Here is a 14,484-nt window from a genome sequence, read left to right on the forward strand (position 1 = left end):
GGGTAGCTGTTCTATGTTGAGAAAACTTTAACTGAATTTGCAATTTATAACATAACTTCGTAATAAAGCGATTTTCTTCTATTTTACATGAATAGACAAAGTGAGGAAATCTATCTCTGGGTTATGGATTGAAACTAGAATAAAAAGTAATTTAAAAGATTACAGTTTTTGCATGACGTTATTTGAATAATAGTGAAATATATGCATTACGTGTGTCACTTTTATCCCATGATAATCTCTACAGAAAATAAAAATGAAAATAAGTATGAAATGAACAATTTTTATAATTTTATTAATTACGTGCATATAATGAAAAAGAAAATATTATAAGTAGAAAGCTTCTTTTTAGAGGTAATAATTGAATTTAAAAAAACAATTCTAAACTCGTAAAATAATAAATTATTTATATTAATAAGAGTAAAATTTGCATGATATTATTTGAATAATAGTGAAATATATGTATTATGTGTGTTCACAGTTATCCCATGATAATATTAACAAAGAAATAGAAAATCTATAACAATATATAAAAATATTTTCTCTTTTGTCTACATTTTTTTTTTTCAGTTTTACTTTCAATTATTATTTTAAAAATTAATTATTTCATAATAATTTATCTTTAATCATTATTTTAAAAATTTCTTTTGTCTTTAACAATTATTTTAAAAACTTGTGTACATATTTTATTTTTCCAATTTTATTTATTATTTTAAAAATTGATTATTTTATAAATATTTTACCGTTATTTTAATTTCCTATTTTATTTTTACCAGTTATTTTATTTGAAAACTATTTTAAAAATTAATTATATATTTAAAAATAAATATTATTAATCTTAACTCAAATTTTTATGATAATTAAAAAATACAAACACACATTACGATAAGAATATGGGTTTTAGCTAGTAAGTATAACATGAATTGTTTTTATAATTTTATTAATTATGTGCATATTATGAAAAAGAAAAAACTTTATTATAAGTAGGTAGCTTTTTCGTAGGTAATCATTAAATTAAATAAAAAGTATCAAGACAGTAAAGTAATACATTATTTATAGTGTTTAACTTTTAGTAAAAATTAAAATTAGTTTTTTATTGAAATTTTTATTTTAGAAACGCGTAAAATTTAATTTTTTAATTAATTGTTGTTAAGTTTATTTGACGTTTCAAGTATGTTTTGTGATAGTATTGGAGTTGTTTATATGTTTGACTCATTCTCACTTCAATGTTAGCTTAGAAAAACATTTGAAATATCGAATAAACCTAACAAAATTATGTTAAAAAGACTAAATCCAAATAATGAAAATTAAATTAGTCCAAAGTTCTAAAAATGAACTAATTTCCATTTTAGTTAACAAATCAAAAATATATTTAACCCTTTTAATCCTTATAATATGACACGATAACCATCATAAAATTTTATTTTAAAAAATATATTTAAATATCAATTATCTGTAAGTAGTGGAAATACATGCATTATATATGATTTTATTATAAAAATCAAATTTAAATACGAATCATTTTGTATTATCAAAAAACACATGTCCACGTATATGTTTACCTTTTTTATAAAAAGAAAATAATAAAATTATATTTAATATATATAAAAATAAAATATTTACAATTTAGTTATGAATAATATTTATTTATTTTATAGATATTTTCTATTTATTTAATTTTGATAGATGGCTAAACTTAAAATAAAAAAGTTTAAACAAAAAATGGTTAAATTTAAAGCAAAGACTAATATTAAAAAAATATAACTTGAAGAGTAAAATAAAAAATATATATAAAACCGAAAAGATGATTTTTTTTTTGAATAATAGTACTGAAATATAAGACTATGAAATTAAATATAAATAATTTTTATAATTTTATTGTAAGTAATTTTTATTTATTTTATAAGTAATTTACAATTAGAAAATGGGTTAAATTTAAAAAATGTCAAATTAAAAAAATCAATTCTAGAAAAACTATAAAATTGATAAAATAATTATTTTATTTTAAAAAAACTTGTATTTAAAAAGTAAATTTAAAATACGTATGTGAATACCAGATATAGAATAAAGTATAAATAAATTCAAGATATATGATTTACATATCAAAAATATTAATTTATAAACACATGTCTCTGCATTCTTCTTATGACATAAAAAAGTAAAAGAAAAATTACATTATAATATTTATTGAAATAAAAATTATTGTTAAATTATAAACCATCTCATAAAAAATATTATAAAAATATAATTATTAAAATTTTATTGTTAATGATTTCTATTGTACAATTAGTTGAGTTAAAAAAGTTAAAAAAAGTAATTACAAAACTAAAAAGAGTATATAGATGAGAATTTATGTAAAAGAAAGTAATTTAGAAGATTGAACTAAAAAGAATGATTTCTCATTTGTTAATATAAGTATAAACATACTTTTTAAATTGTATTAAAAACATTTAGATAAGATAATTTTATATATATATATATATATATATATATATATATATATATATATAACGTTGTTAGAATGATATTAAAAATGTATATAAATTTTTATAGAATATTAATTAATAATCAGTATTATCTAATTTTATCCAATTCGTAATATATATTTATACAAATTAAATCTGAATTAAATATTTTATAATTAAATTTATACGGTTAAATTTTGTATGCGCACATACATAAGTAATATTTTACAAAATCATAAAATTTTAAAATTTTAATATCATAAATTACAAATTATAATTCATAAATTTTTAAAATAATAAAATATATGTATTATAAGTAATATAATATAATATAACAAAATAATAATCAACTTATTAATAATCACACGAACAAAGTTAATAGAAATTTAATTAAAAAGTTTAAATTAATTTATTGAACAATTAATAAATCATAAAAATTTAATAAAAACTTAATTAAAAATTCCTAAATTTATTATGTATTAAAAAAAATAATTAAAGCTAAGTAATAAAAAAAACTATAAAATAACATTAATTATAAATTATGAATAATTCAAAATAGATGGTATAAGGCATGACCTCAACCACTTGATCACAGTGAAAAGAAAGAAAAAATATAAGAGAAGTTTTATTTACACCAACGTCAACCTGGATCCACCAAAACGTTTGGTCCAAAAATTGACGGTCAAGATGTAGAGATGTTCATGATGAATCTTTGTAACAGAAAATTCAACGGTGAAGATTAATTTAATGTTTGGTCCAAAAATTGACGGTCAAGATGCAGAGATGTTCATGATGAATCTTTATAACAGGAAATTGAACGGTGAAGATTCATTTACAACCGTTAAGCGGTGGTCACACACAAAACAAAATATCTTACTAAAGTTATCTCTTTCGCTTCCCACAATCTCACTTACATATGTCTCATCCTATCTCAGTGTTATTTTTTACCTAAACAGTTTTTTTTTTTTTTAACTGTATAATAATAAATAATAAATTTCAAATTTAATTAATATGTAATAAAAGATAATTTTATTTGTAACGTTATTCAGAATAATTACATTAAAGGATCATGTAATTCTTTCGGTTGAGTTATTTAGATATTTTTTAAGTAATCATCTCTTTAACCTCTATCTTTATTTTAAATAATTTACTTTAAATATAAATTATTTATCATAAATATAAACTATAATTTATATATTTAAAAAATATTTATTACAATTTAAGGGATTAATTTTATTTTATGTAGATTTTGCAAATATTGACCCTTTTACTTCTAAAATACTCGTTGTTAATTAATATATTTTTAATGAAAAACTTAAAACTTTCATGATGTCAATTAATGAATTAATGTGATATTAATGTAGCGTTATAAAAGTTAATAAATAAATCTATCTTATATACGTTTGTGATTGAATAGTATGCATGTTGTATACATGGTTAATATATATATATATATATATATATATATATATATATATATATATATATATTAACAACACTAAATTGTTTAATGTTATACTTCAAATAAAATCAAATATAGTATTAGATTGTTTGAGGATGAATTTTGTTTTATATTATACCCATTAAACATCATTTTAAAAAAAATATTAAAATTTACTTTTGAAAATAAAATAGGACATGTAAAAAGTAAATCATTACGATAATCAAATATTTAAATTACAAAAAAAATAGCAGTAAAAGATAATGGATAGCCTTTTCTTATTAATTACAACAAGAAAAGAAGTGTAATAAACTGAAAATATCCATTACATAATTATCTAATTTACAATATAGATAAATCTAAATATTATTTTACTGTCATGGTCCCACTATTCTTCCTGTAATGCTTAACTCACTCTCCTATGAAAGAGAAGAGAAAGAAGAGAGTTTTTGTGTATATAAAATTCAATAGGTAATTTTACTCAAACCCCTCTCTCTCTCTACAATCAGGTTCTCTTCTCTCTAAAAACTTCTCTCTGATTTTTCTTGCTGTTCCATGTTTTCTCGCCTTTTCTAGCCCGTTATTTCACGTTTGATGTGCCTTTTGGTGGTTTTGGCTACCGATGTTGATGGTTTGTGTTTTCGATGCAGCGGAGGTTTTGTTTATAGGAGGATCTGATGTACTCGCTCGTGGATCTCAACTATATTCACGATCATGATGGCCCTTGAAAATTCAGGTTCGTCTTTTAATTGCTCTAATTGCTAATTTTTGTTCTGAAAATTTATTTTAATTTGGTTTTTTGGTTTTTATCGAGGTAAATATTCTCTATTGGTTTAATTTTCGGTTTCTGGTTTTATGGTATGGTGCGGGTGCGTTTCTTTTGCGTCTGTAGTGCTTGATTATGGATTCTTTTTTTCTGTGGGGAGTACTGTGTCATTGGCTGCTTGCTTCGTGGTGGTTCAATTTTGGTTTGTTCGGTGTTTTGGTGCGACTGGGAGTAATGCATGTGTGAATTGGGTTTGGATTGGGCGGTTTTTAGTTCTTTAGGGTTTGAATTTGCTTCTTGAACTGCAGGAAGGTGGATTTTGCATTTATGCAACTGAGGTGTTTAGAATTATGATTGTTAGACGTGTTAGAGTGAGGATGGGAAGTGGGTACCTAGTATGAGAGTGTCTGCTGGTTTGAGTTGGAGGGATGCGCGAACAGTTTAGACTTTAGTGTCAAAGGCGTATATGCCAGAATGAATAGTGTAAGAATTCTGACATGGGGAGCAAATTTGGAACATAGTTCATTAGATAAAATATATAAATCTTCTCGATAGCAATTTATTTGACTATACTTGGTCAGCAGACCCATATTGGTTAATGGGCATCTGATAGCAGAGTGTGAATAAGATTTTTTTCGTGGTGAGAGATCTTTTGATTATTTGTTGTGCATCTTAAGTGGTTGTTGAAAATTAAATGAAAATTGTCAGTTGTCATCTTTCATTGGAAATAGATTCATAGTTTCAGTTTTGTTTATTATCCAATCCTTTGGGGAAAACTGAATATCTTAGTGTTATATGTGCAAATAGATTCTTTTTAGCTATGGTCTTTTAGATGTCAAATTTTGTCAAAATTTTCCATGTTCATGCTTAGGCCTATCATGATCCTTTTTCTTTCTTTTGTGCAGAAAATATGCAAATAAACTGTGAGGCATCTTTAAAATGCCTCCCGGGCAAGGTATTTCCTTGCAATTTTCAGAGTAATGGAAGTTCTATGGAAGGTTTTACAGAGCTTAAAAATGAGCCTGGTACTCACCCAGCAGGGGATGTTACCGAGCCTAACTGCCATTTAGGCAGTGAGTTTCTTGAGCCTTCCAATGAATTTCACAGCAAACCAACTTATCATCAAAACTACAGCACCTGGACGCCCTGCCATTTTAGTGCTCACAAGGTGCAGCAATGCCAAATGAATGGTTTTGATGGCCATTTTTATCCTTATCCTGTTGAGAACCAGCTTCAGTATGTTCCAATTAACATGGTTGCTCAAGGTTATCCACGTGAGCAATATCAAGAATTCCAGTATTTTGTGGTGATAGACTTTGAGGCTACCTGTGACAAGGAAAAAAATCCCCACCCTCAAGAAATAATTGAGTTTCCATCTGTTATAGTGAGTAGCATCACTGGCCAACTGGAAGCTTGTTTTCAAACATATGTGAGGCCTACCTGCAATCATCTTCTGAGTGACTTCTGCAAGGATTTGACGGGTATCCAGCAAATTCAGGTGTGTTAAGGAAAATCTTACAAGCCATTATAAGCTTTTTTTTTTTTTGTGATTTTTACCTCTTCATTTGTCCTTATGTAGCTAACAATTATATTGCTCTGTGATTGTCAAATGTCTTGATTTCTGAGGTATTCATAAATGGTGACTCCCTTGACACAATATAGCTGCCCATAGTACTCTTGTTAACCAGTAATGTCTGCTGGAGAGTGGTAGTAAAACAGCAAGATTTTTTGGAGTAGAAATTTATTCACTATTTGTATTGAATTAGAGAAACGCTTGAGGCTAAACTTATGTCTAATCAACCCACACTGGAAACTGTCTATACAGTATGTAATATTACTTATTAATTACAGGAAGAATGGTTTGTTAGATTAGAGCTAACCAACAATAAATAATTACCCAATAGTAATGTCAGCAAAACTCACACTTATACATAGGCTTAATTTTAGCATTCTACCTCTAAGCTGAAACATATATCTCATATGGCCCAACTGTTCAACAAATTAAGTCAATCTGAGCTGCTAGCTTAAGAGATTTAGTAAATATATAAGCTAACAATGTTTGAGTTGACAGAACAGAACCAGTAGCGTGGTTCGGGGAGACGAATTGGAGAAGTATTGGAGAAGTATATGAATCTGGAGGTTTATACCATTTTGGATCTAGTTTGCATGTGTCCTGTTTTGCATCTCCCAGTCCCAAACTTTTACATGATCGGTTTGGCCATCCCCACTTCTCTAAATCGGAAAAAAAATTGTTCCTGAGCATAATAGTCTCCACAATTTAGAATGTGACTCCTGTCAACTAAGTAAACATGTTAGATTTGCCTTTCCTAAATGCTATGAGTCAAGGTGTAATTCTAGTTTTTCTATTATCCATTCAGATATATAAGGACCAAGTCATGTCTCATTCTTTGGTTTCAGATATTTTGTCACGCTCCTTTATGAATATTCTAGATGTACTTGGATTTATCTTAGGAAAGATCGATCTAAACTATTGCCCATCTTTACATCGTTTTTAAATGAAATCAAGAATCAATTCGGACATACAATTAAAATTTTAAGAAGTGACAAGGTCAAAAAGTACTTCTCTAATTTTTCTGCAGTATTAAGTTCATATGGCATATTACATCAGTGCACTTGTCCTCATACACCACAACAAAATGGTATCGCAGAGAGGAAAAATAAACTCTTGGTTGAGACAACTCATACCTTACTTCTTGGTACTAATATTGTGGCCATCATTGGGGGATGCCATCTAACCGTATGTTTTCTTATAAATAGGATGTCATCCTAACTGTATGTTTTCTTATAAATAGGATGTCATCCTAACTGTATATTTACTTATAAATAGGATGTCATCCTACTTGTATGTTTTCTTATAAATAGGATGTCATCCTCTTATCTTGGTAATAGGGTTCCTTTTTCCATTCTTTTTCCAAATGATCCTCTCTTTCATGTTCCTCCTCGTGTGTTTGGTTATATATGTTTTGTTCATGATTTGTCTCCAGGATTAGATAAACTTTTTGCTTGTGCTGTCAAGTGTTTTCTTGGGTCAAAAAGGGTATCGATGTTACTCTCATGCAAGCACGAAGAACACAAACACGAACCCTAGCACAAGTACAAACAAGGTCGTTTTGGATTTAAAGAGGAAACCCTCTTGACTTGTCAACTCGGTTGCAGACTCATGATTTCAACCGAGTTCACGACGAATCTATCGAGTTTGCTCCAAAAGCAAGTCTGCTTCCAAGTCAATTTGCCCAAGTTAAGTTGAAATGTAAACATGACACGTCGATATATATATATATATATATATATATATATATATATATATATATATATATATATATATATATATATATATATATATATATATATATATATTAAAGTGTACTAATTATACTTACAATCTACAAAAAATCAAGAGAAACATTTATAAAGAGAAAGTCTATATTTAAATGACTATATTAATAAAAATATAAATAACTATATTTAAATAGTATATAAATATAAATAATATATTAATTAATATTTAAATAACTATATTTATATAATATATAAATATAAATAATATATTAATTAATATTTAAATAATTATATTAATCAGAAATTTTAAATAATTATATTGACATAATATATAAATTGAATAATATATTAATTAATATTTAAAAATCTATATTAATCAGATTGGTTGGAAAACTTATTTATCTTACTATTACTAGACCTTTCCTTTGTAGTTGGTGTTATGAGTCAATTCATGGAAAACCCTTATATTGACAAAGCTCTAGGACAAGGACCACCTTTATGAAGATAAAGGAAATACCCAAGTTTTTGGATATTGTGACGCTGATTGGGCTGGTTCTTCTACGGATAGATGCTTTACCACGGGATATTGTGTTCTACTTTGAGGAAATATTGTCTCATGGAAAAGAAAAAAGAAAAATATTGTTGCAGGATCATTTGAGGCCAAGTATAAAGTAGTAACATCTCTCACATGTAAACTTATATGGGTAAAATAATTCCTACAAGATTTAGGTTTTTGTGACGTTCAGTTGATGAGGATGGTAATTAAACTGCCCCAAACATTGCTTCTAATCCAATGTTCCATGAGAGAACTAAACGCATTGAAATAGATTGTCACTTTATCTAAGAAAAGTTGTTATCGAAATAAAACTTGTTGGGTCAAGTGATCAACTTGTAGATGTATTAACAAAATTCTTGAGAGGTCACGGATTGAATTCATTTGTTCCGAATTTGGTACATAGAATTGTATGCTCTAGTCCAGTTGGAGGCGAAAGTGTAGAATAAATAATCTTTAATAGGATTTATTGTTAGGTGTTGTGTGCTTTGTGCTGGACCTAGTTCCTAGCAGCATGATTTGTGCTATACCTTGTTTCTAGGAGCATCTTCTAGAACTCTCTTCTTTTCTCTTGCATTCATTGCATGCGTTGTATCTCAAACTACTGTAAATATAAGATAGGAATACAAGCTCTCTCAATTACTCTTAAATATTGTCTCTTATTTATCTTGACTTATCCAAGTTATTATAAATATGAAATTCTAAGAGAGTGGAATGTACTCTCTAAAATTCGTTATAATATTCCTGGTACCTTTCTGAAGTACATCAAATGGTCACCAAGCAATCAGAATTCTTCAGGTTTTTTTAAAGACAATATTTAAGTGCCACTTAATCTGGCAGAAGCATTTGCAAAAATGGCCATCACTTGAAAAAAATTCTAAACCTGCAACGCCATTGACATAAAATGGCATATTGCTCAACTCCACTATGCAATCGCACCATGTTACCACCATGATCTATATATGACATTTAGACAACACTGCATAGTGGCTAGAATGAGAAGGCTTGAGGTAAAACTGTGTCTCCAATCAGTTAATGCAGAGAACTATTTATAGTATGTGCAGTAGTAATTGCATAGGCATCATTATTTAGATTAGAGCCAATCATCACTGATTAGGAATTGCATGTGAGTTAGTGGCTTAGTAATGTTACTCTTTGTTCACGTGCGTATTTTATTCTAAAGTAATTATTCTGTATTGTGTAAGTTACAATAGGAGTCATTTCCTAATGAGCTAACCAGCTCCGATGACCTAAGAGTTAATGATAGCAAATTGCATTCATAGTACATGTGCTTAAACATAACTTTGATATTAACAATTTGAATTCCTCTATGGTAGGGACGATATATGCTATGCAGTATAGAACTAAATTATGATGTGCTTTGCAAGTATGATTTAAAAGAACAAGGATGCGGGAAAAAGTTATGAAGGATGTCTTTATTTGATGCTCTTGATCCCCTCCCTTTTATTCACTAGGTTTTCTTTGAGTACGGATGTGCAGTGCTTTTATGGCTTCTCACACAATTTTGCATCTGTTCATATTTAGCATCTCATCTGTGTGCATGTGTGCTTGTCTATCCTGTCTGTTTGGACAATAAGTAATATCCGTTTTAAGGTTGACCCAGCTCTATTTGGGATGAGCCCACTTGATTTTTATATCCTAAAGTTACTTTTCTAGACACAAAAGTTGCGTTCCAAACTGACTGGAATGGTATATTCCATTGCTTTATAAAATTTTTATACCTTGTAACACTTCTGTTGCTCCTCAACTCTTGCATTCACCCATTCAATATTGCTGCAAATGATTGTTAATTGGATTTATTACCATTTGGTTCAGGTGGACAGGGGTGTTTCATTGAGTGAGGCTCTACTTAGGCATGACAAATGGCTTGAGAAGAAGGGAATAAAGAATTCCAACTTTGCTGTGGTTACATGGTCTAACTGGGATTGTAGGGTGATGCTTGAATCTGAGTGCCGATATAAAAAAATACGGAAGCCTCCTTACTTTAACCGGTAAATGCTGAAGCATAGAAATGATGACATGTTTACCAGAATTTCATTTCATCTGACTTTTGTTTATCTGCTTGTTAGCTGGATCAACTTAAGGGTTCCTTTCCGTGAGGTATTTGGTGCGGTGAGGTGCAATCTAAAGGAAGCTGTTGAGATAGCGGGCCTGGTCTGGCAGGGCCGTCAACATTGTGGCCTTGATGATGCCAAAAATACTGCTCGCCTGTTGGCATTGCTCATGCACCGTGGTTTTAAATTTTCCATTACCAATACCATAATGTGGCAGGGACCTTCTGATCTGTCACTGGTGTGGAAACAGTCTCCAGAACAACCAATCATTTTCCCCCATTGCCCCTACAAAGCAAAGGATGTCTCCTCCCCCATGGGTCAGTATGGTCCTTTCTGCTACTGTGGGGTGAAAAGCAGCAGGGGCATGGTGAGGAAGCCAGGTCCCAAGCAGGGGAGCCTTTTCTTTGGATGTGGAAATTGGACTGCAACTAGAGGTGCTCGCTGCCATTACTTTGAATGGGCTGCTAACTAAGTGCACCTTTTGATCAACTGTGATCAAATCCTAAGTTTTCTTATCTGTTCTATGTAAAAAAGGAAATGAAAAAAGAAGAAAATAAAAAAAAAAAAGAAAAGAGAGAGAATGTGACTTATGAAAGTAGTGAGTGGTATTGTCTCTAGTGGAAGCATGTATTCCTGTCTGCGAGGTAAGGTTTCTGCTTCTTGATGAAGTGTAGAGAAAAATTAGATGCCTCAATTGCTATTACTTGTGACTGCTAAACATCAAAGTAGTCTTTGTGTCTGTCTTGACTTAAGAGAGAGGGAGCTTCAACCTGTAAAGTTGACTTGTTGACTGGAGAATCATTGGGGATTGTGAGGAATAGTATTGTTAGGATTGATGCTTTTACATGCCTAGGCATGGTAAGTTATCATTAAATAATCCGTCAAATAGGACTGGTTGTTTCCTTGCTCTGAATGGGAATTGCTATAGTTTCCTGTGCTCCCCTTTGCTGCATGCATGTCAGTAGTCATTATTATATTTTAACTCTCACCTTTGATGCACCTGTAGTGTGTTGGTGGGCGAAGGGTTTATCTTAAAAATGCTTATAATTGGTTGCCACAAAAGAGAGCAATTGAAGTTAATCATTTAGCAGAGTTTGTTGTTTCCTCTCTTGTTTGTTGATTTTTCCAATGTATGTGTTATATCAATGGTAAACTCAAAAGAGAGATTAGAGATATATGGCCAAAAATATATGAATTGTTATGTATTACTGTGCAAAAAAAATAAAATATATAACTTAGACTCCCATGAACTTCAAAGCTTAATGTAGTTTTAAACTTGGCAATGCTTCTTACAATCTCAATAAATTCTTTCAACACCAACTAAGAATTTTCTGTACCTTCCCAAATGCCTTATCTAGATCTAATTTTAGAGTGGGATTTTTACATTCTGGAATATAGAAAGAAACTAATGGAGTGTAGATTGTAGCCCTCTAGAACAATTTGTTTGTGTTTGTTAGGAGTGACTGGCTATTTATGAGGAATGGTTTGATATGCTTGTGATGATTGTCTGTGGTTTTGCTGATTTATGGAATAAGTTTTGAAAAAGAAATTGAAAGTAGGGTTATTGCTATTATAAAATAAATATTACTTCATCTTCTATAGCAATATTTGCATGCATATTTCTTTAATAATTATAATTGTATTTTAATAAATAGTAATTTTAAATCAATAATACTTTTTAATAAATAATTATTTAATTTTCTTTCTTTGCCTTTTTTAAATCCAAATCATGCTTAGATTTTAAAAGTTACGCTTGAGAACAATTTTGACACTATATTAGAAGATAAACTACCAAATTTATTAATTCAATTAAATTAGTTACCAATAGTAATAAATATTTTATTCATTTTAATTTTTTTCTTTAAATTACTTTTCACCTATTTTCTCTCTGAAACTAGTTCAATTAATTATTTATTTCTGCATGCCAGTAAACAGTGTAAAAGATAAAAGTAAAATAAGTATCTACGAGACTGACGCATGGTGATAATGGATACAAAAATTTACATTTTCAAAGAAATTATAAATATCATTAAATCTTATGAGCTGTTAAAACATGGATCAACATATTATAGTAGAGACTAGTGAAAACAAATTACATGCGTATTATTATAATATATATTGATTTTAATGTTAATAATAATTGTACTATTAACGATAGTAATAATTTTTATATATATTAAAAAAATTCATATAACATTATTATTTTAAAATAAATAATTTATTTAAAAATTTATATTTAAGTATTATTATTATGTCTAGTTAAAATTATAATACTTAAATACGGAGTTTGATAATTTAGGAAAGTTAAATAATTAATCATGAGTAATTTTGTATAAACAAATTAATTCAAAAATAATAATATTTCAATATTGTTTTTATATAAATTAATGGATTATAGAAAATACATCTAATAATATTGATACTAATAATATTAATGAATTATAATAATGACAATAAATAATACTAATAATAAAATAAATAATATTATTTTAATATTGATTTTTTATTTTAAAGTAATGGATTATAGAAAATACAACTAAAAATATCAATACTAATAATATTAATAAATCATACAAATAATAATAACTGATAATAGTAATAAAAAGATAATACAAAATAACAATAATAAGAGTCGTATTTCTTTATGCTACACTTGGTATTAAAATAAGATGTAAGGATAAATAAAAAAACGAAGAAGTGAAAGTAATTAAAATATAATTATGTAGTGAATAAAAAAAATTGTATGTAAAAAATAAAAATAAAATGAAAATGTAGATATGCTGTGAAATAGGAATAATTATATATAAAATAAATGAAGTTAATCTTAAATTTTCTAAATAAAAACACATGCACCTCGCTTAAAATACAGAGAAATATTGAAAGATGTTATTAGAATAAAAGATATAAAAATATTGTAAAATATGATCCAAGATAAAAAAACAATATGGTATTAATGTTAAAATCTATTACTATATATATATTAATTAAATTTTAATATTGATTATATTTTTGTGTCCAAGTTTAAAAATGATAATTATATTAATTAAATTAATGAAATTTGAATATTTTTATTACTAAAGTTAAAATTCATATAAAAACATCATTTGTGGGATTAGTATATCTTGTACATTTTTTTGTCATGCTTGAGTTATTTTTCTCATTAACTAAATTCTCAAATGATTTTTTCTTTTACTTCATGTGAATATAGATCTCAATTTTTTTAATTAAAAAATTATATTTAAGAATATTAATATTAAATTATAATATATTTAAATTTAAATGTAAATAAAATTGATAATAATACAATAATGTGATTTTTCCCAACATTAGTAACCTAAACAATGTTATTTTGAACAAGGGAAAACTGTGTTCGATTTTTTAAAAAGTATTAAAAATAATTTGAATCATTATTAAATATTGTAGTTAAAAAATCACACACACACACATATACATATATATATATATATATATATATATATATATATATATATATATATATATATATATATATATATATATATTAATTGTTTTTATGTAAGAGATATGAAAAAAATAAGAATTACATGGAGTAATTAGAAGAAAGTTATATAATATATCAAATCAATAGTTATAGTTAAAGATAACTTTAAGGAAAACAATGTGTACATGAAGTAAAAAAATACTCATATTATATTATAAATAATTTATTATTTTATTTAAAGTTTATAAAATATAATGAACTTTTAAATATACTTTCTATCAATAGGAAGATTACTCAATATATTCACCAAATTATAACACTCATCTGAGGTGATTGACCAAATAGAAAAGTTACATGAACAAAAAATGTCAGCAGTTTCCAAAGAGTTATAGGTTGATAAATATCTTAAAAAAAAACAAACAATGTT

At 27.2% G+C, this 14,484-nt stretch overlaps 1 protein-coding gene across 2 annotated transcripts; it reads left to right on the forward strand.

The window, feature by feature from the left end:
• Window positions 1-4,333: 4,333 nt before the first annotated feature.
• LOC114169815 (uncharacterized) lies at window positions 4,334-11,536 on the forward strand. 2 transcript variants are annotated; one of them, XM_028055132.2, is made up of 5 exons: window positions 4,334-4,412; window positions 4,554-4,639; window positions 5,575-6,167; window positions 10,359-10,534; window positions 10,613-11,536. In XM_028055132.2, exons 2-5 carry the CDS (start codon window positions 4,618-4,620, stop codon window positions 11,067-11,069), a joined length of 1,248 nt encoding a protein of 415 aa, XP_027910933.1. In that variant the 5' UTR covers window positions 4,334-4,412; window positions 4,554-4,617; the 3' UTR covers window positions 11,070-11,536. The 2 variants fall into 2 exon arrangements, with proteins under 2 accessions (XP_027910933.1, XP_027910934.1); XM_028055133.2 differs by having other exon boundaries at window positions 4,354-4,374.
• Window positions 11,537-14,484: the final 2,948 nt, after the last annotated feature.

The sequence above is a fragment of the Vigna unguiculata genome, chromosome 11 (assembly GCF_037176805.1).
Source record: "Vigna unguiculata cultivar grain cowpea cultivar isolate G323 ecotype 2 chromosome 11, ASM3717680v1, whole genome shotgun sequence".
In the NCBI taxonomy this organism is placed as follows: domain Eukaryota; kingdom Viridiplantae; phylum Streptophyta; class Magnoliopsida; order Fabales; family Fabaceae; genus Vigna; species Vigna unguiculata.

Coding starts and splice junctions, on each gene's coding strand:
- LOC114169815 (XM_028055132.2), top strand. CDS start 4,618: ATGATGGCCCTTGAAAATTCAG. Junction 4,640..5,574: donor GATGGCCCTTGAAAATTCAG/GTTCGTCTTTTA, acceptor TCTTTTGTGCAG/AAAATATGCAAATAAACTGT. Junction 6,168..10,358: donor CGGGTATCCAGCAAATTCAG/GTGTGTTAAGGA, acceptor CATTTGGTTCAG/GTGGACAGGGGTGTTTCATT.